Source organism: Choristoneura fumiferana, chromosome 25 (assembly GCF_025370935.1).
Source record: "Choristoneura fumiferana chromosome 25, NRCan_CFum_1, whole genome shotgun sequence".
NCBI lineage: Eukaryota > Metazoa > Arthropoda > Insecta > Lepidoptera > Tortricidae > Choristoneura > Choristoneura fumiferana.
The window spans coordinates 10,474,908-10,495,950 of NC_133496.1; the positions used below are offsets into that span (position 1 = coordinate 10,474,908).

General features: G+C 36.3%; 3 protein-coding genes and 1 long non-coding RNA gene across 5 annotated transcripts; 2 read left to right on the top strand and 2 right to left on the bottom strand.

Annotated features, from left to right (window-relative positions):
- Positions 1 to 1,367: 1,367 nt before the first annotated feature.
- Positions 1,368 to 1,826, bottom strand: LOC141442279 (uncharacterized). Its single transcript, XR_012452912.1, has 2 exons — positions 1,736 to 1,826; positions 1,368 to 1,649 (listed from the first exon to the last, which is right to left on the bottom strand). It is a non-coding gene; the product is annotated as an uncharacterized lncRNA (long non-coding RNA).
- Positions 1,827 to 1,952: 126 nt separating this feature from the next.
- On the top strand, positions 1,953 to 5,319 carry LOC141442278 (uncharacterized). 2 transcript variants are annotated; one of them, XM_074107232.1, is made up of 5 exons: positions 1,999 to 2,038; positions 2,268 to 2,300; positions 2,743 to 2,878; positions 4,417 to 4,514; positions 4,799 to 5,319. In XM_074107232.1, the coding sequence occupies exons 1-5, from the start codon at positions 1,999 to 2,001 to the stop codon at positions 4,855 to 4,857; spliced, it is 366 nt and encodes a 121-aa protein (XP_073963333.1). In that variant the 3' UTR covers positions 4,858 to 5,319. The 2 variants fall into 2 exon arrangements, with proteins under 2 accessions (XP_073963334.1, XP_073963333.1); XM_074107233.1 differs by lacking the exon at positions 2,268 to 2,300 and having other exon boundaries at positions 1,953 to 2,038.
- A 1,411-nt stretch (positions 5,320 to 6,730) lies between these two features.
- Positions 6,731 to 16,328, top strand: LOC141442092 (uncharacterized). Its single transcript, XM_074107004.1, has 4 exons — positions 6,731 to 6,855; positions 12,025 to 12,175; positions 15,005 to 15,102; positions 16,069 to 16,328. The coding sequence occupies exons 1-4, from the start codon at positions 6,816 to 6,818 to the stop codon at positions 16,122 to 16,124; spliced, it is 345 nt and encodes a 114-aa protein (XP_073963105.1). The 5' UTR covers positions 6,731 to 6,815; the 3' UTR covers positions 16,125 to 16,328.
- Positions 16,329 to 16,957: 629 nt separating this feature from the next.
- Positions 16,958 to 20,663, bottom strand: LOC141442093 (uncharacterized). The gene is made up of 4 exons (XM_074107005.1): positions 20,213 to 20,663; positions 18,595 to 18,748; positions 17,719 to 17,813; positions 16,958 to 17,060 (listed from the first exon to the last, which is right to left on the bottom strand). Exons 1-4 carry the CDS (start codon positions 20,241 to 20,243, stop codon positions 17,029 to 17,031), a joined length of 312 nt encoding a protein of 103 aa, XP_073963106.1. The 5' UTR covers positions 20,244 to 20,663; the 3' UTR covers positions 16,958 to 17,028.
- Between the last annotated feature and the right edge of the window lie 380 nt (positions 20,664 to 21,043).

Consider the following 21,043-nt stretch of genomic DNA (forward strand, 5'->3'; position numbering starts at 1 on the left):
CTAAAATCATATCTAGCCAAATATCCACCAAAGATGAAGAAGTAAAACTGTCAGAGTATCTCACAATCACAACATCTTCTAAATTGAATTATGGACTGTCAAAAGTGTAAACGCGTCAGTTGGCTTATGACTATGCATGTGCAATAAAGAAAAAAATGCGTATGAGTAAGATACGTATACATTTATGTATCCAGAGATCGAATATATATCAAGTGTAAGTGTCCCATTGAAAGTCATCAAAACCAAATTGCCAAACCCAACAATATGGGTCAAGCGTGGCATCTCTAAGTATACTTTTGATAAGCCCATCTGGGTTATACCGAATATTAGATAAATTTTATTACTGAAGTAAGATATACTGAGTATTGAGTGCTAAATCTTTAGTATTTGAGTACTTATAGTTTAAAACAGTTGATTGTTTGTCGATTTTATTGCAAGTTTTTATAGTTACATTGTTTAATATTCAAGTAATTTACCATTAAGTGGCGTATTTAATACAGTGCCCAAACCTCCCATTGAGGTGCCCAAACCACCCGACCATTGGGAGGTTTGGGCACTTTTGACAGTGTTTAGAAAAACTATTGCAATTTTGAAACTGATTACATAATTGTTTACGTTCTTCGTGATAATTGAAGCCAAATATATGTACTACTAATATAAGAAGTAAAAAGTTGATTTTGTTAAACAATAGCATTTTTATTACGACTTATGTAAAAAAGTGCCCAATGCTCCCCTATCTCCCCTATGATGTAAATCTTGGTGGGTTCTGTCGTAAATGAACTTTTAAAATGATGAGACTTGAACTTTGCGGGGGTCCATAATTTATAAAAATGGACTACTTATTAGCAGTTACTTTGCTCACCTACGACCTAACGATAGCTACGTCTAAGAAAGAAATATTTTTTTAATACTTGCACGCAAATTTTAATCTCTCTAGAGGTAGACGTTTGATTCGTTAAAGATTACAAGAAGCCTTCGGCTGCGGTACCTAAGCACAAAATTGATCGTCGTGGAGGTCCTTGGGGAAAACCTATAAGTAAATTAGAAATAGTCGTTGATAAAGATTAAAATCGAGTTGCATAACGTAGCTTCGGATGTCAATTATGTACATCTATAACTTAAATGTACGTATCGTAAATAATTAGTAGTGTAGACGACGCATGTACAAAGTTTAAATTTAATAAAGAGTTTGTATACCAACGCTGTCTAGCATTTGGCCACTAATAAAATTGGAAAGCAAGCAGCGCGGAAAGAAAACAAAAGAATAACGAGAGTCCTGTCACAGTCCTTGTCCGCGCTGCGTGTTTAATTTTGCATTATTATTAAAAATTGTTTTATTTTACTAACTTACACTCCAAAGATCAATATACAGTTTACAAGTAGTTTTGTTTCTTTTCTCTTGTACAATAAAGATTTTACATACTAAAGCTTTGCTTAGATCTTATCTTCGATTATTAGATCACGAACCCAAATAAGATTGTAGGTCTCGTCATATCAGCCGCAGGACGTCCACCGTTGGACATAGAGCTCCCCCATGGACCTCCAGTTGCTTCGGTTGGATGCGGCCTGCCTACGTCCACCTTTAACTCGCGGCTTGAATATTGTAAGTATAGGATTTGATGAAAAAACCTACATTTTAAAGTCAAATTCTGTAAGAAATATAATTAATTAGGTACTCATACTTTTTGATTAATTTATAGCTATAAACCAGAGGATAATTTTGATTCCTGCTTACAAAAAATTAACTGTGGTGGACATCTTTTGAAAGAACTGTCCAGCATTAAACATATTCCGGTGATGATGATGACAGCTATGAAGAAAAATTCATTGATTAAAAATGATGATTTCCAATCAACAACCGAATTAACGCAAGTAAACCAAGAAATAAAAAACCATTGCTCTGTATTATGGGCACAAATTAATCGTCGATTTATGACAATATTTACGACTGTGAATGCTTGAGTTTTAATAGCGATTAAGCAATCAGTAACTAACAAGATGCTTAGAATAACGTTGTTTGTCTTACAGTATTTTCCAAGTAAGTCAAAACACTTGATGTCGTGATTTCAACACAGGGTCACTTTGTCCATAGTCCTGTTTCATCGCCTTCTTTATTCATCCCTGTTACAATAACATCATCATCATCGTCTTCGCCTCGTCATCGTCGCACCGTCCCACTTCGGGGCGCAAGTCTCCTCTTACAGTGAGAAAATGACATTACAATATCGTCAACGTACAATTCCTTAACTTTGTCAACTCGTTCACAGTCTTAACTCGTCAACATGTCTCAGACAAGTCTGGTAAGACATCAGTCGATGTTCAATTTAAGGTAAGCGTCCACTGATCCGCATCGTACGCTTCGGACGTACCTATCGGATTTGTTGCATTGTATAGAAATGTGCGATGCATCCGATGCGTACGATACTGACAAGTGGACGCTTACCTTAAACAGTTTTAAGTAGCCAAAGCTTCTTTGTTTAAATCTGTATGATCCCGAGTTGCTGGTTACTATTAGTTCAGTAATTGAAGCTTTTTTCTTGTTTAGATGAATGTGGATAAGTTAGGAAGGTGATAATTAATAACGTTGACGAATCAGGACAGCAGACCATAATCATGAGTACTTACCTAAGTAGTATGAGGCGCTGAGCAAAATCACCTGCACCTTGCAAGAATTCGAATGAGGAAAAGTAAATTTGTCCACAGCAAGAGCTTCAATTATTTTTATTTTATATATTTTTTAAGTGCTCTCTCTACCGATACTGAAAGAAATCAAAGACGTGAATGTAACGGACCGACCAATACCCGATGATTTGGAAAGACATAAGAAGCGCCTACGACAAAGATGGAAGTGCAATATGCATGCAGGACTACTCACAATGTATATCTTATTTCCCGTGAGATTTAAAGAGTCATTATAATTGTTTACTAAAATGTATTATCGCGCGTAAGTAAAATTAAATATCATAGACAATATTGATGACAGGGTGTTACATGAAGCTTGATAAAAAATAGGTGAACCATTGAAGTTGCAATAATTTAATTTCATCACTTTGATAATAAAATGCGTAAGGATGCGTTTCCACCATACATGTGGGAGGATGTGTTGTGAGGAGTTTGTTTTATATGAAACAATAGACACGCTACAATTACCTATTCTTGCTCCGCTCAGCTGTTTCCAGTAGAGCTGTGGTGTGCAAGAATAGGTAAACGGAGCGTTTCCATTGGTTCATGAAAAACACATTGCTCGCAAAACTCATAAAAACCCAGCCTAGGATCTTTCCGGATCTACCGACGCGGAATCTGCATAAGCTGATAGAAAAAAGCTTTATGTCTAGGTACGCTATAAGAGCGAAAAAGACGTCTCCCGTCTTTTGAGCTCTTGTAACGTGGACCTAAACCTTTTTTTTATGGATTTTTGCCGATTCCGCTCTCTGCATTAATAGATGTAACGAGACAGTAACGCGAAATATGAAAATAAGTAGTCTTATTTACTTTATAGGTTAACATTCAGAGTAAATAGAAGCTTGATAGAAGACGAACCCACATGACTCAAAAATTAAAGGCCGTGATTCAGAACTCACGCGTTACATTTTTAACAGATTTCCAAAAAAGGAGGAGGTTATCAATTCGGTTTTTTATTTTAAGCGTAACGTCCACGCCTCTTTCCAAACAATAATACATTAATGCATATTTCAAGAGAATCAGTTTGGAAGTCCCGTGTCAAAAAATTAACTCAATTAACACACGTTACAGCGTTTACTGCGCGTCAAGCATTTTTTGAGCAACAGTGTGGTCTTTTCTTATTTATTTTTTTAGCAATAGAAATAAGAATAGATAAACATAAAATCTTGACTTGTCTTTTGATTGAAAAATATTTTTACCTACATACTTAACCAGTTTGATTGTAGTTGTACAAACAAGATTTCACAAGCACAAGATTTTACAAAGCCTTATGTTCGAAAAATATGTCAAGAATGAATACAACAAAAAAGGTTAAAATCGCGAGTTCACGGTTGATGCAAACCGCTTCCAACCGAGGCAATTGGAGGTCTATAGGGGAGGCCTATGTCCAACAACGGCGTTTACCTTTACTTGCTCGAATTTTATTTGCCCGAATTTCACTTGCCATACCAACGTTTGCCTTAAAATATATAGAACCGTGCTGTTTTCAGGATTTTTTTTAATGTCATCATATAGAATGCAGTAAAGTTAGTTAGGTAATAAATCAACTCTGAAGAAATTACTATTTTAGCAATTTTACTTTATGGCAAATGAAAATTCTAGAAAACGATACATTCGGGCATATGAAATTCGGGCAAACGATAGAGAACCCCAACAGCGGACGTTCTATGGCTGATATGATGATGATGAATACAAAAAAATACGTATAATATTGTAGCCTGCGTTTTTTTTCAGAGCATTTCAAATAGGCGTATGTGCCTTTTACAACAACGAAAAAAAATTTTTTATAGGCCTCTGTGAAATGAGGTTTGAGAACTGCATGCTCAAATCAAGTAATTATTTTAACTTGTAACATGCTAATCATAGCAGTTTTTGTTGGTATCTATTTGTTCTACTTTTGCGAGAACGGGAACACAAAAAATCATTATTATGTATATTGTAATAAGTACATAAATGATTAAAACTTGGTAAGGCGCACTTTGGTGCAATAGTCTAAACACAAACGCAAATGAAGGCCTTTTTACTTCAAAAACTACTCATAAATAGGTATTCGTATTTCCTTATTTCTTCTGGCTTAAACATAGGATAAAAAATTAAATGTTTTTGCTTTTTTTAGGAAATTTGCCGGTTGTTTGGGAGTACTATCAAGATACGGATTGCGCACATCACAGCTAGGAAAAAAAACAACATATATACAAAACAAAACAAATAAATCACAAACATGTGAAAAATCATTACATATTTTGTAATTGAAATAACGCAAAATTACATTGTACGAGTAATTATACTACAGGAAATAGGATACGTTATTTTAATAATCTTAATCATTATTAAAACGCAAAACTAAAGTTGCGCGTCTACTGCATCGGAATCGAGCCGTACGGAGCGGACGGATTATTTTCTTATAATGTAGATTTTTATGGTACTGCGTGCACTGGATCTGTATACAAAGCAACAAATGAATCCGTCCGCTCCGTACGGTGCGTACGCTTCGATTCCAATGCAGTAGACGCGCAGCTTAAATATGGAATGGAGCAAAACGGAGATTTCGTTTAAGTATTTATAATACTAACATAATCTTGGTAGCTATTTGTAAAGTTAGACCAAAAAGAAGAATAAAAAGGATATTAAACATTCTATCTTTCTTTCTTTTGTGCTGGGTGATTCCTTGTCTTTGACGATGGCAGCAAGAATGAAATCAGGATGCACATGGATTACACCTTGTTTAGCCGACAAACATATTTTCATCGAATATCATCACATTGACCACTTATGCCGTTGAAAATACTGCACTAACGTATTACGCAGTTTTAGTTTTATTTTATTTGAATTTATACCAACAACGACCACGCAATAATATCAAAGGCCTGGTTTTAGCCATAGTTACTCTCCTAATTTTATTTGAGTTGACGTGTGTGTGTGTGTGTGTGTGTGTGTGTGTGTGTGTGTGAGAGAGAGAGAGAGAGAGAGAGAGAGAGAGAGAGAGCAAAGCAAGACCAGTAATTGTAGCATTTTTAGGAGGAAATCCATGTTCAGCAGTGTTTGTCTTCCGGACAAGAGATAAAACACTTAAGAGCGTTTATTCCTGCTGAGCTGGCAACTTAGCATTTTTGTTAGTTTTCTCGATTTTTCTATAAAAATTGAATGAAAATTAATAATGTTGTCTGATAGAACACTTCTTAATATATTTATAACTTAATGTGTCTACTCCAATAATTATTCGTTATAGACTTTTATTTTCTTTAAAAACCGGTCATAAACATTAATTCGTTTCTAATAATGTGTTTCTTCCGCGTTTGTGTGAAAATAATTATTGTTTAAACATGACGAAATCAAATACTTATTACCGACGCAAGCGCAATTTATTGTCATTGAAAAAAATTCAAACGCCTACATGATTGTTCAAGCAATCAAGGGAAGAGGAACAATAAACAAGTGAATTGTGACTGAGGAAATTTAACATTGAATAGAAGTAACATAAATAAATTGCTATTTGAAGTTGCTAGGAGTTCCAAGACTAAAGAGGATGCTGTAGAGAAAGAAAGTGGAGAGAACACTTAAAATAAAGTGACCAAGAAACACGTTTTACTCCATTAAGACTAAAGATGGCCAAAAAGTGAGGCAGCATAGAGTAGATAGTACCTAGAGAAAACTGGCTTACTTTGGATAAAACTTTTTGGCACGGTGATTCTTACAGACTACTTGTTTTTTTTATATTAGTTGTTAAAACATGAAGAAAATTATATATCGCTAAAATAACTACACTTTTTTAAAAATAAAAATACTTGTCGATGTCAAATTTTGTAAGCAATTACTGATCACGAGAAAAAATTGACGATGAGCTACAAAAACATAATCGTCATGCTGATCCTTGGAAATGGCTGTCAACAGAAAACATGTTCCGGTTGACATGATGATCCCTAATGATGATGATGGTATTCATGAAGAAATATAAATAAGTAATAATGATTTCCAATCCACAACCGAATAAAACAAGTCAATCAAGAAACAAAAGCATAGCATGGAATTATAGACACAATTAATTATTCGTAGATTTATGACCTTACAGTCGTAAGACTGTGGGTGTTTCGTTTATAGTAGTATTGATTACAGTACAATTCGTAGCTAACAAGATGCTAAGAATAACAATATTTTTCTTACAGTATTTTCCAAGTAAGTATAAAATAAAAATAATTGCGGCTCGGTGCCACTTCATCTAAAGTCCTATTTCATAACCCTCATAACTCATTCGCAATGCAATATCGTCAACGGACAGTTCCTATTACCACCTTCGTAACCTCTTTCACAGTATGTCTCTGTGTCTTCCTGATGTTCTCTTTAAAAGCGTTTAGAAGCCATAAGTCTTTTTTGACTTTGTATGATCAAATTTTTTTTAATACGACCAGTTCTAGAAGAAGTTTTTTTGTTGAATTTAATGTTGGTGAGATTCCAATGCAGTAGACGCGCAGCTTAAATATGGAATGGAGCAAAACGGAGATTTCGTTTAAGTATTTATAATACTAACATAATCTTGGTAGCTATTTGTAAAGTTACCAGACCAGTTCTAGTAGAAGTTTTTTTGTTGAATTTAATGTTGGTGAGGTATGAATGTGACAATGTAGGCACGTTGACGAATAAAAATAATGTGGCGTACAGCAATGAAGACAAGACAAGTTAAGGAGGTGTAACAAAATAGGACTCTTGATAAAGTTACTCTGAGCCAAAATTCCCACCATCGCAAGAAATTAAATCACAAATAACCGATTAAATTTACACAATAGAGCATTTGCCACTAATAAATAGTACTTTAAAGATACAATTGTTGTAAAAAGACGTTTAATTTTAAACTTAAAAACCAGATTATGTACTTATCAATCAAATTAGCCTCTATTCACCCACTGCTGCGTAAAGACCTCTTCATTTTCACATCACTTTGCCCGGTCCTGTGCCTTTTTCAAACACAGTTTACCAGCCAATCAGCATCTGCTCATCAGTGGCTTAGAGTACCTAGTGGCCAAAATTGGGTCAAAGAACGGTGCGCACACTGCCAGCTCATGAGTTGGCTGGCATCTGGCAGTCCGCTAGTAAGCGGTGGATGATAACTTATCTACCTATTAACTTTAATGATGAACGGTATTTGGTCCCTTTGAAATATATAAATTCCGTCAGTTTGTGAAGTCATAGTTCTGTTTGAAACTGACGTTATGACAGCTCATAAAAAGAATATCAATTTATCGGCGTATATATAGGTATTATAGCATATTAATGGTAATCGCAAGACTTTACTATTCAAATAATTAATTGAACTTTACTATTCATTTTACCCAAACAGTCTCTTAAAACGCATATTAGCGTTTTGGTCTGTTTGATTTGGACATGAGGACATATCTACAATTCAAAAGAATGCAAGAGCGTTGATATATTATTAACCCCGACGCAAAAAGAGGGGTGTTATAAGTTTGACCGCTATGTGTATCTGTCTGTGGCAGCGTAGCTCTTAAACGGGTGGGCCGATTTGAATACGGTTTATTTTTATTTTAAATCAGATTTTCTAGCGATGGTTCTTATTAATTGACTAGCTGTTGCCCGCGGCTTCGCTCGCGTTAAATTTGGGGTTACACAGATCATTTACTTTCTATGATCTTTATTTTCGTATCATAATTGATTTTTCGGAGGATTATATTTGCAAATTTTTGAATTTAAAAATCAACCTAGATGATCATAATTCGTTAAACTTTGAACCCCTGTTTCACATCTTTAGGTCAGGGAGTAAACCCACGTGCTTCTTTTGCCCGCGACTTCGTACCTACGCGGCATAGGATTGTTCCCGCAGGATAAAGTGAATTCAAGAGAAAACCACACTGTCCGCGATTGAATTGAAACAGGCTTCTATTATTTCGGGTATCGATTTTTAAAAAGCTTTTACTAATAGTTTTTTTTAAATCCGCTCAGTTTTTCCAGAGATTCCCCAAACAACCAAGAAGCAGACAAAGTTAAATATTTCCTTTTCCCATGGGAATTTCGAAAAATCCTTACTTAGTGCACTCCTATGATACTTTATCTACATGTGTGCCAAATTCAGGTCTGTCAGCCTGTCCTGTCACAGTATACTGTTTTACAGGTATGGATAAATTTTGTTACGTAATGAGTTGATTGGTTTGGCGTAGGTACTTAATGTGTCCTCCTAACCGTTAAGGAGTTATACCTTCCATCATCAGCTCACCTGAATAACCAGAAAGAATACAACTAAAGGTCTACCTATACGTGCATATGATGTTTAAAGAAACTTCCTCTAACTCCTAACCGTTAAGGAGTTTAACCTTCCATCATCAGCTCATCAACATGAGATGATGTCTGTCAGACGCAAATACTTAAATAACTCGAGATAATTATATAAAAACCGTAATGCGTGCCTACAAAATTTGAGGGTTGCCCTCGATTTCCCTGAAATTCCGTCATCAGATTCTGATTTGGTGACAATGGGACTATCTCAGGAGTAGATATTATTTCGAATAAAAAATTATTTAAAAAATCGGTCCACAATTGAGCGAGAAATCGGTGAACAAACATAAATAAATATATATAACGGGATGCATAACCTCCTCATTTTTTTGAAGTCGGTTAAAGAGCTTTTTGCAGCGTAAGTGCAGTATAAACTTTTGGATTTTGAAATTTTAGCTTTCTACATCCAGTAAAACGTAAAATCCTGTTTTGTTCCCGTTCCCATAAGAATTTCGGGAAATGCTCTGTTAATGCTCCCCTACACTCCCAAGGAACACACTTTCCAAGTCTCAGCTATCTACGACCAGTAAAAAGAAAAATCCCGTTTTTCCCTGTTCTCGTGTGAATTTTGGACAGTCCTCTCTCAGTGCTCCTCTACATTGCCAAATTTCAGCTTTCTACCAGTAAAACGAAAAGTCCCATTTTTTCCCTTTCCCGTGAGAATTTCGGCAAATTATCTCTTAATGGTTCCACAATAATACTAATGCTGTTTAATGTAAAATTGCAATAATACTAACGATAAATCCTGTTTTTTTCCGTTAACGTCAGAATTTCGGGAAATCCTTTTATATTGCTCCCCTACACTCATCCCCAAGGAACCCAAGGAACAGTAAAATGAAAAATCGATCCCGTTAAACTGAATATAAGTCCCGTTTTTTCCTTATCCCGTGGGAATTTCCCAAATTCCTTAAAACTGTTTTTTACTATTATAATCACCTACTTCTATGCCAAATTTGAAGAGTCTAGTAATTATAGTTCATAGAATTCAGTTAAACTGAATATATAAATCCCGTTTTTTCCTTATCCCTTGGGAATTTCCAAAAATCCTGAAATCGATGTTTTAATTTATGTAATACCTACTTGTGAATCAAATTTGAAGTATTGTTATTACAGTTACTGAGATAGGGTTACTCGGAATCGAATATATAAATCCCGTTCTTTCCCGTTACCGTTAGAATTTCCAAAAATCCTTCCTTAGTGGATGCCTACATTGTATAAGGTATCTATGTGCAAAATTTCAAGTCTCTAGGTCCAGTGGTTTGGGCTGTGCGTTGAAATATCAACGATTGATTTTCGATTGACTTTGTCACCACATTACCCCCTTTCAGGGGTTGAATTCTCAAAAAACCTGAAACACGTGTTTACTTATTTGTTGTTAAGAATACTCCTGTGAAGTTTCGAATAAAATAGTCTTACTAATCTTGTTTCCCCATACTAACTTTGGACCCCCATTTCACCCCCTTAGAGGGTGAATTTTGAAAAATCCTTTCTTAGTGCACCCCTAGACCTTAAAAGGAACCTACGTGCTAAATTTGAAATCCTTAGAACCAGCGGTTTGGGCTGTGCGTTGATACATCAGTCAATCACTTTTGCCTTTTATATATTAGTTGATATAATCCAATATTTCGCAGTGCCTGAAGACTAGACTCTTCGACCCGTGTGTGTTGCCCGTGATGACTTATGGCATTGAGACGTGGTCCTTGACTGTTGGCCTTTTAGAGACGCTCAGAGTCACGCAACGAGCTATAGAGAAAGCTATGCTTGGACTTTCTTTGAGCGATAGAATCCAAAATACGTAAATTCGTCGCAGAACTAAAGTCACCGACAAAGCTGGAAAAATATGCAAGTTGAAGTGTTAATGGGCGGGTCACATCGTTTGAAGAACAGATAACCGTTGGGGGAGAAAAGTCCTCGAGTGGCGACCACGAACCGGGAAACGAAGCGTTGGCAGGCCTCCCACCAGAGGTGGACTGATGACATCGTGAGAGTTGCGGGAAACCGGTGGATGCAAGTGGCGAGTTGTCGTTCATTGTGGCGTTCTAAGGGGGAGGCCTTTGTTCAGCAGTGGACATCTTCCAGCTGATGATGATGATGAGTTGATATAATAATACTGTATCATTTTAACCCCTATAAACGCTTATAATTGCATTTAAGATACTGTGCAAAATCTGCACCAGGTAAATTGGTAATTGTCACTTATCAGAGTTTCAAGTGTTTACAAGCTTTTTTTGGGGATCCGTTTCGCGTTGCGGGCAATAGCTTCAGAAGCAAACAGCCAGAACCAAAGAGGATGAGAATACAAATTGTTTTTTATTTGAAATACTTGCACAAGTGCTTACATTTCGGCGATATTTTTAGGAGCTTTTCTTTAGCTTGCTCTGTTTGTTTATTTATTTATTTATTGTTTGTGTTCAGTATTCTGATCGACTTGAAATTTTGCATACTTATGTAAATTTGGTGAAATTACAATAATCTAGTAGTGACATCTTGGTGGTTCTGCCAGGATCGTCTCGGCAGGAGGGAACTCCTCAATAGTTAATAGTACCGACTTGAAATTTGGTACAGATATGTAGTTTAGACGACAATGCAAGTACAGTCAACAAAAAGTACATTCGGAAAAAAAACTTGAATTAAAAATGAAATTTTTAACAAAAACTTATTACAAGTATTATATTTATTTGCAATGTGCCTAATTTAACTATGTTTGCTCGGGTGGAATCTTTCAACTCAAATTTGAAGTGGGTGTCTTCAACCGATTGAGCTGAAATTTTACACGCATGTATAAATCCGATGACAATGCAATATTATTATAACATGGAGTTGATCTGATGATAAAGCTAGCGGGTGACCATAGGAACGACACGACCGCATCGAGTTTGGACTCGTTTGTCGTCTTGACGAGTACTTTGGTAACCAGGGGCATAAAGTACAGTCAGCAAAAAAAACTTATGTTAGAAGAATTTTAAGAAAAACTTTTACTGAACTATTTTCGGAACCCTTCATGTACGAGTCCGACTGGCACTTGACCAATTTCTTAAGATTTCCTTTACATTTTTCAAGTGCTCTCTTTACCAACGCTGGAAAAATATCAAGACGTGGATGTAACGTACCGTCCAGTTCCTGTTGATTTGAAAGACATATTCAGCTCCAGCAACAGCTTTGGGACTTCAGTATGCATGCAGGAATATTTACAATGTGCTTCAAATGAGCCGTAAGAATCCAGCTAATATTATAAATGTGAAAGTTTGTGAAGATGTTTGCATGTTTGGAGGTTTGGAGTTTGGATGTTTGGATATTTTAAACGTTTTAAACTTTCGTGATTCTCACTCATAGTCAAAATACCATATACGGGACTTATCACGCTATTTTTACATAAGTAATATTTACCTCGACGTTTCGGCATCGTGACAGTAGCCGTTTTCACGAGTAGACTGAAGTGTGGGGTGTCAAGTCTGCCTAGCAGCGCGAGTTCTTCGAACTACCCGCACTTGGTCACTTTTATTAGTCATCCTATCACACTGACACACAACACTAACAACGTCCGATCGTCCCTCCGAACATTCATCCGACGCCGACACTTATTAATAACAGGATTCCACGAAGATGAAAGCTTATACCCATCGTCCCGGTTGAAATTCTTATGCTTTTTTATTTCAACTGCTTCACGTACCATTCTTGAGTAAAAATGACGTTCCGTGGACAGAATTTTGGGATTGTGAAGCTCAATCCTGGCGATTTTTAACAGCTGCAATGTGTTCCTTGACCCTCTCAGCTATTGTTCTTTTCGTCTGCCCGATATAGGAACTACCACAACTACAATCAACCCAATAAACACCCGGTGTTTGGAAGGGAACGACATCCTTGGGTGTCCTAATATGCCTCGCGACTTTGGACAAAGGCGTGTACACCACCTTGATGGAATACTTTCCTAAAACGGCTCCAACTTTGTCCGTCACTCCTTTCACTCCTTTCACTTTTACTTGTGTAAAAATAGCGTGGTAAGTCCCGTATATGGTAGTTTGGATATTTTGTTACTCAATCACGCAATAACAGCTGAACGGATTTACATGAAACTTGGCGTACAGAGAGACAAAGATCTGCATTGAGACATGAGATACTTGATTTTTTTTTATTCGACTGGATGGCAAACGAGCAAGTGGGTCTCCTGATGGTAAGAGATCACCACCGCCAATAAACATTGCAACCCAGGGGTATTGCAGATGCGTTGCCAACCTAGAGGCCTAAGATGGGATACCTCAAGTGCCAGTAATTGCACCGGCTGTCTTACTCTCCACGCCGAAACACAACAGTGCAAGCACTGCTGCTTCAGGGCAGGATTAGCGAGCAAGATGGTGGCACAAGGTCCTACTACCTGCGAAACCCGCACCCGATACCTGCATCTGATATCCCGGTAATGCGTTCCCGTGTGATAATATTTTAAATTTAAACAAAAATAGAGGGCGCTGTCCAAAAACGGTGACGTACCGTACCTCGGCTCACAAGGATTTTGGTGTTTCACAGTTTACAATGCGTTAACAAGCAAATTTTGATTTATGATTTTCTAATTTTAATACTCTTGACTTATTTTATGATCAAAAATAATATTATAAAATAAAAATATCAGCAAGTAGCTAATTGCATAACAGTCTGATATTATTATTAGTTTCACGTGAACTTAATCCTACTAATATCATAAATGCGAAAGTGTGTGTGTGTGTGTGTGTATGTTTGTTACTCCTTCGCGCTAAAACGGCTGGACGGATTTGGATGAAAGTTGGTACGTAATTAGCTGGACGTGTTAAATAACACATAGGCTACTTTTTATCCTGTTATTCCTACGGGATAGGCATAAAATCTCAAAACTTCAACTGGCTTTATAGTCATGAATTTTGGCACGGTTGTGTTATGTATACACAGTGTTTTTTTATTTCTGTTAACTTCAGCAGACGACTCAGTTCATTGATATAAAGTACCTGATAGCAAACTTTTCATAAAATTGGAAAAAACATTTTTTTTTTGAAAATATCTTTTTTTATGCATATAATATGGCTTCAAAATAAACAAACTTGACAAGTGAGATTGACGTGACAGATAAGACATCCAAAAAATCCACATGTTTAACTTATTTTTGCCAAATATGTGCGAGTTAAAAACGAATTAGAAACGGACTGAAAAAAAATCATAAATGAAGTACGTTTACGCAGTTTTACTGCTAATAATTAAGAATCTTAATTGTTGATTTTCATTTAAACAGTAAGAGTTAGGCAACTGGAGTTTCAGAGAAATCAACTTAATTTGACCTGTAGACTGTCCCCTTAAAGTAAACGGAAATAAAAAAATTGCACGGTGTATAATATGTCGGCGGCCGATCGTAAAATCCGCCAGATCACGAAATTGCTAGTCATTTTATATCATTATATCCCAAAACAAGAGGGCTTATATGAAATTCCATTGAATTGCTTCGCATGCAATTTTCGTTAGGTAACCATGCAGTCATTTTATATAACGTTAATGAAATCCACGATGTATTTTCTTGGAAATTCCCGTGGGAATTTAGTAAATCATGGATTTTATATGAACTGTTTGTTTTAATGGTTTACACGCGTGCGAAACCGCTGGCAAAACAATAGTTCCTTACTAATTTAAAAAAAATAGATTTGGCAACAAAAAGTTGGATAACCCCCGACATTGTCACTTCAAAGTTCAACATCTCAAAAACGGCTTAACCGATTTAGATAAAACATAACTAAGAACCATCGATAGAAAACCTGCTTTCAAGTAAAAAAAAACGCATTAAAATCGGTTCACCCGTTAAAGAGCTACGGTGCCACGTACAGGCACACATAGCGGTCAAATTTATAACACCCCTCTTTTTGTGTCGGGGGTTAAAAATACATATTTTAAATTGTTTACAATATTTCCACAAAACGATGAATAGCATTTTTTCGTATTATATTGTATACTCTTTATTGTACAAAAAAAAAGTGAAATTAACAGATAACAATATGAGTTTCGTATTACTAAATTTTTTTTTTTTCAGTTCGTTTACAACAGCTATATGCGCCCATAACTCATATAAATTAGAAACCTTTATGAGCCTGTGTGAAATGCGACGTGAAAACTGCGTACTTGCTATAAGTAAATATTTTAACTTTTTTTGTAATGCACTTTACTTCCTGCTTTTGTTGGGATATTGAATGTTAGAAATGCAAATATTAGTTATGTGACTGATACTCGATAAGAGGCAAACACACGAGTTAGGTTTTATAAAACGAGCGATAGCGAGTTTTATAATGAGATATCACGAGTGTTTTAATGCCTAATTATGTACACTTGTACATAATTTTATCTATATACATATCATTGTTTTCTACCATAACCACAGATTCTTGTATTTTCGAGTTAGCTGTTTTTACAATTTGTGGGCATAAAACCTAAGTATCGAATTTTAAACAAAATGACTAACAGTGACAGTTATGATTTTTGTTATTCATAAACAATTAGCCTTGAGTCGATTTTCATTCTCAAATCGATTGTAATATTCGAGATTCAAAAAATGTATGGAACAATAATTTAATTATTGAATGAAATTACAAATCGACTAATTCGATTATCGCACGCAACCAAACATGATTATTTTTTTTAAATTATAAACATCAAGATGCAACCACATATAGTAGTTTCTTAAATAAGTACATTAACTATCAGTATAGTTAATGTACTTATTTAGCGACCACAAGCATTGATTTGGAAATTCAACCTTATTAGTTTAGTAATAAGTTACAATATTCATTGAATTTATTAATAATACTACTAGCTTTAAAAATTTCCTTTGCCAGGTATGTATTCCAATAGCTGCTTTTAATTTGCGATTCTGTGGTAGTAGGTATGCTCCAGTAAATGGGGCCTTATTAAGGGTTAACGAGCTGTAACCAGAAAACGGCTAAAATTATAAGCATACTTTCTTAAAGGAATATACTTAGTACTACTACTACAGATACATAATCTCGAATTTACGGGAAGCGCCGTGGTGTTTTCCACCCTGTATAAGTATTTCTCCAGGAAAAAAACATGAAAAGAAATAAAACGTATATTTTTTTTTAGATAACGAAACGGAATATTGGCATTACTATAAAGATTTGGCTTGCCCACCAGTTTAAAGTTTCTTGAGGTATAAAAATAAGGTCTTTTGATAATTGTATGTCTTGAAAAAAATATTGTACTGAATCTGGAATAAAAAAACTGGAGATTAAGCCTATAGGCTTATTTATACTATAGGCTACATACTAATACACTTATATAATTATATTAATCGCAGTGGCAAGGTGTTTACAAAAAGATATTAAAGAAACTATCGAAATTTGTACTACGCTCTTTTAATTTTTAATAAATTTGCAAATGTTCGTATGTTTGCAAAGAACGTGTTCGTTTCAAATCAAAGTTGAACTTTAGATGAAGCAAAGTGCCCCTCAATCACAGAACTATTAGCTGTTGAGGCTAATGTCTTCGGGAGTGGCTACTACATACACGGAGATACAGCGTGGGGCACTTGTGCACTAAAAGAACGGACTGGAAAAAAACGGCTCGGAATGGGGAAGAGTGCACAAACCTTGTATGTCAATTAATAGCGTGCCATATACCGGACAATAAATAATCGGACACTTTTGTACACTTTCCCTCATTCCGGGCCGTTTTTTTCCGGTCCGATCTTGTAGTGCACAAGCGCCCTAAGTCGATCTTGAAGGAGGACTGTTGACTGTAAACTTGGACCAAATCAAGGCCTGCTTGTAGCATTCTTTAGACAAGTATGAAGTTGACGCTGATGATGAATGATTATAATAAAACTGAAGCCTATTACTGTGGCTGTAATAATGTGAAAAAAAAAATTATCAATTAATAAATATTTTAGTAATCAGTAGCTTTTATATGAGTTACAGTATATATAGTACATGTTTTTTTAAGAACCAGTAGGTATGACAAAATTAAATACCTATTACTGCCGCAAATTCAAATTTATTGTTATTGAAAAAATACAAACGCCTGTATGATAGATAATTCAACTAATTAACATCTGTCTCGCTTGATCAGGCTCCATTCTGAAAATAAAAGACAGCTAATAAAATTATAGTGTTCCAAAATTTTAAAACGGTGTTTTGCTCTGTGAATGGACTCTGGTTGAGTTCGAAACATGTCAGCGTAGTGTGGTGGTGGTGATAGTTGTGTTTGTGTATGTTCTTACAGGTATCCTGCCTTTTCTGAGAAATATTAATCCCAAAATGTTTCATTTACCCAAACTGCTTTATTTCCCAACCCTCAATTTTCTCCGAAACCAAAATTTTTTCTCAGAGTATTTTCCTATGGTTTATAGAAGAAAGTTAGATTAGGTTAGGTTTATTACATGAAAATTAAAAAAAAAACGGTTTCAGAGCAAAATTGTGAGTGCAAATGAAACAGTTTGGAAAATGAAGTACTTGGGAATAATATTTTGCCCCAACAACAGTAAACCTGAACAACATTTGTTTAATACTCATAGATATAGTTATCGTTAGGTTGTATGTGAGCCAAGTAATTGGCGCTGCCAAGAGCGTAGTCAGTGGTATCGGTAATTTTTGAAAAAATATAATTTTTTCTTTTACAAATATCTTCGACTTTGGGCTTCTAATAGACTCTCGTTCGTATTTCCTTATTTACCGCCCTTAAGACACACTATTGCTCATATTACAGGCCACACCCGGTATACTAAGCGATACACACGTCTCCAGCTGTTGCAATTTTCGTATTCCAGTTCGCAGTAGTTGTTGAACGTCTTGTATTGGCCATCGTAGTGTCTTCCGCAAACACTGTTGTATCTAAAAACCAGACAAATGTCAAGTTACGTAGAGAGGGTTCCGTAATTTCTAGATTTCAACGGTATTTTGTGATTTACTCGTATGTAGTCATCGACGTAATTTTTCAGAACAAACCACAGGTAGGTATTATTGCGTAATCTCGAAATTTCTTTCCATTTTTTTATAGAAGAGGGGACAGACGAGCATGAGGGTCACCGGAGGAAAGCAGTCACCACCGCCCCAACTCGAGGGGTATCACAGGTGCATTGCCGGTCCATTGAGATTGATGCTCGTTTTTTAAAAATCCCTAACTTGTGCCGCTCCGGGGATGCGGTTTTTTTATCAAACAGCTAGCAAACGAGCAGGCGGGTCACCTCATGGTATGTGATCACCAGCATTATTAGGACTGCGGGTGCGTTGCCGGTCTTGATAGATGGAAAAACCCCAGCAATGAGTCCATTACGTATTTTACACGTGCGAGGTAGAAAGGAACGATTAAACCGTACAGGGAAGAGCAAATCAGCGGTCCCAAGAAGCTCGACTACTTCTAAAAGGACTGGCCCTTGTACAGTCAGCTTCAAAAGTAGCGGATCACTTTTTTACTTTGTCGTATTAGCACATTTGTCAAATTTGTATAGTGTTAAGCACGTTGCTGTAAAACGACAAAGTACAAAATGATGGAGCTACTTTTGATGGTAACCGTACGCAGTGGACAGATAGTGGAAGAAGTGGGGGGAAGCCTTTGCTTACAGAAGGACCTTATAGGCTTACAATAATTATAACAATAGTGCAAATAACTAACTTGTAATCTCTAGGGCAATGTTTGATAAAGATGACGCATCCATTGTCGATGAGGTCGGCTTTCTTGAACACCGTATTTTTGGGGTAGTACCTGACGCTCTGTGGGCGAGGGTGGGATCTGTTTGTGTAATCAGACGCCATGGTAGCAGACGCCACTGAAAAATCAACACGTTATATTATAAGAAGAAAACTCAGTCACGAACCATAAAAGCATCGGAAAGTATTTGAAAACAGTGTAGTGTGCAAATTTGTCATAGTACGATACGACATCTACAAAATCTGGACAAAATCTCAAAATTTCAACCACAGGAATTAGAAACATGAAATCTGACGTAGATGTTTTAATTGCAACTTTAACGAAATCCTTAACGAAATCGATGTAATTATGGGAAATTCTCGTGGCAATGACAATAAGGAATTTGCATGGGTCACAAATTTTCTCTTAAATAATTTATCTTATAATAGGAAATCGGATAGCCGTGGTGGCCTAGTCGCCTCTCAAGCAGAGGATCGTGGGTTCAAACCCCGGCTCGCACCTCTCAGTTTTTCGAAATTCATGTGCGGAATTACATTTGAAATTTACCACGACCTTTGCGGTAAAGGAAAACATCGTGAGGAAACCTGCACTAACCCGCGAAGCAATTCAATGGTGCGTGTGAAGTTCCCAATCCGCACTGGGCTCGCGTGGGAACTATGGCCCCAGCCCTCTTGTTCTGAGAGGAGGCCTGTGCCCAGCAGTCGGACGTATATAGGCTGGATGAATGGAGAAAAACGGAAAACAAAACGAATGACGTTTACTAACCAATTTATGTTGAAATCATCTCTTTCTACAAAAATGAATTTTAGTATGAAATTTCTATGGCCGTCCTAACATGACGTCAAAGTCTATAATGGTGTTTTGTATTTTTTCAATGCGTGCATAAATATCTGATACGACTGCTATTTCTAGGGCGGGTAGGACGTGTCAGTGCCCTTAGTGTAAGTTTTCGGTTACAAAATACGTCTCGATCGCGTTCGCGTTTAAATCTCAATTTGTATGCAAACACGAACAGCGCCTCTAGCGGAACGTTTGCGATATTCGTCTTTCCATACAAATTGAGATTTTAATGCGAACGCGATCGAGACGTATTTTGTAACCGAAATCTTACATTAAGGGCACTGATTTTTTTGCACGCTCCGCTGTGGCAGATATTAATAAAGGTGACTGTACCTATTTAAAAATTCTTATACAACTCGATTTGTTAAATAATGAAGAAATTAGAACAAATAAAAAATGCTTGCATATTGATTCGAGCCCTAAGGTATCGTATTATCTATTTTGCAAAATCCGTATTATCCGTATTTTTTTTGGTTAAAATTCAGCATCATATCAGCCATAGGACGTCCACTGTTGGACATAGGCCTCCCCCATAGACCTCTTGTTGCCTCGATTGGAAGCATCCACCGTGAACCCGCGACTTTAACCAGGTCATCCGTCCATCTCGTTGGTGGACGTACTACGCCACGCTTCACGATCCGGTGTGGTTAAAATTATCTGTTGCAAAATGCCATTTCATTCATTTTCATTCAAATATCCAAAAGGTTAGTCTAGTAAAAATACAATGAAAAATATCACTTACAGAATAGAAGCAAAAATACGTTTGGTAACATAACTTTTTTAGTACATCGAAAGCAGTAAAAAAGGTTATTTCTCAAACTAACGAATAAACTCGATGTGATTGAAATGCGCAGTGTTGATATTAAAGTTGTTCACATATTATTTGAATTCCAAAAGTGTTACGAGAAAATAAATTGTATAGAAATGTTAAAGAAAATAACGATGTCTAAATTGAAAATACAAACTGAAATATAGATGCACAGAAAAACCAGAAAAATAAGACCATCACTGGGAATCGAACCCAGGTCCTCGGTATTCCGTACCTCGTGCTATACCGCTACACCACTGATGGTCAACGGTACCGACACGAATTTCCCCTATGCACCTCATATCTCAGCTTGTTTGTTTCTTATTTAGCCACTTAAGCAGTGACGCTAGCGACATCTATGCCGTAGCCCTCATCGAGAAACTTTTTCGTTGACCATCAGTGGTGTAGCGGTATAGCACGCGGTACGGAATCATTTCAGTTTGTATTTTCAATTTAGGTTTTACGGGATGACCGTAAAAGTAAAAATTTGAAATTGAAATAAAAAATACAAAAAGATTCCAAAAAACCAATCTTAACGATGTCTATATTTGGAGTTAATCGGAGTTTACTTAGTCTCGAAGAATTGATTTTCATGTAAGGCCTCCGGTACATAGAAAGTAAGAGAATATCCCTTAATTCATTAAAATTTTACGTTTTTCAGATATTGAAATTTGAAATGACAATGTCTGGGATTTACTTGTCTAACTTGGCTATGTTATTTATAGGAACGCGTGCGATGCGTTCATGATGTACTAGTATGTAGGT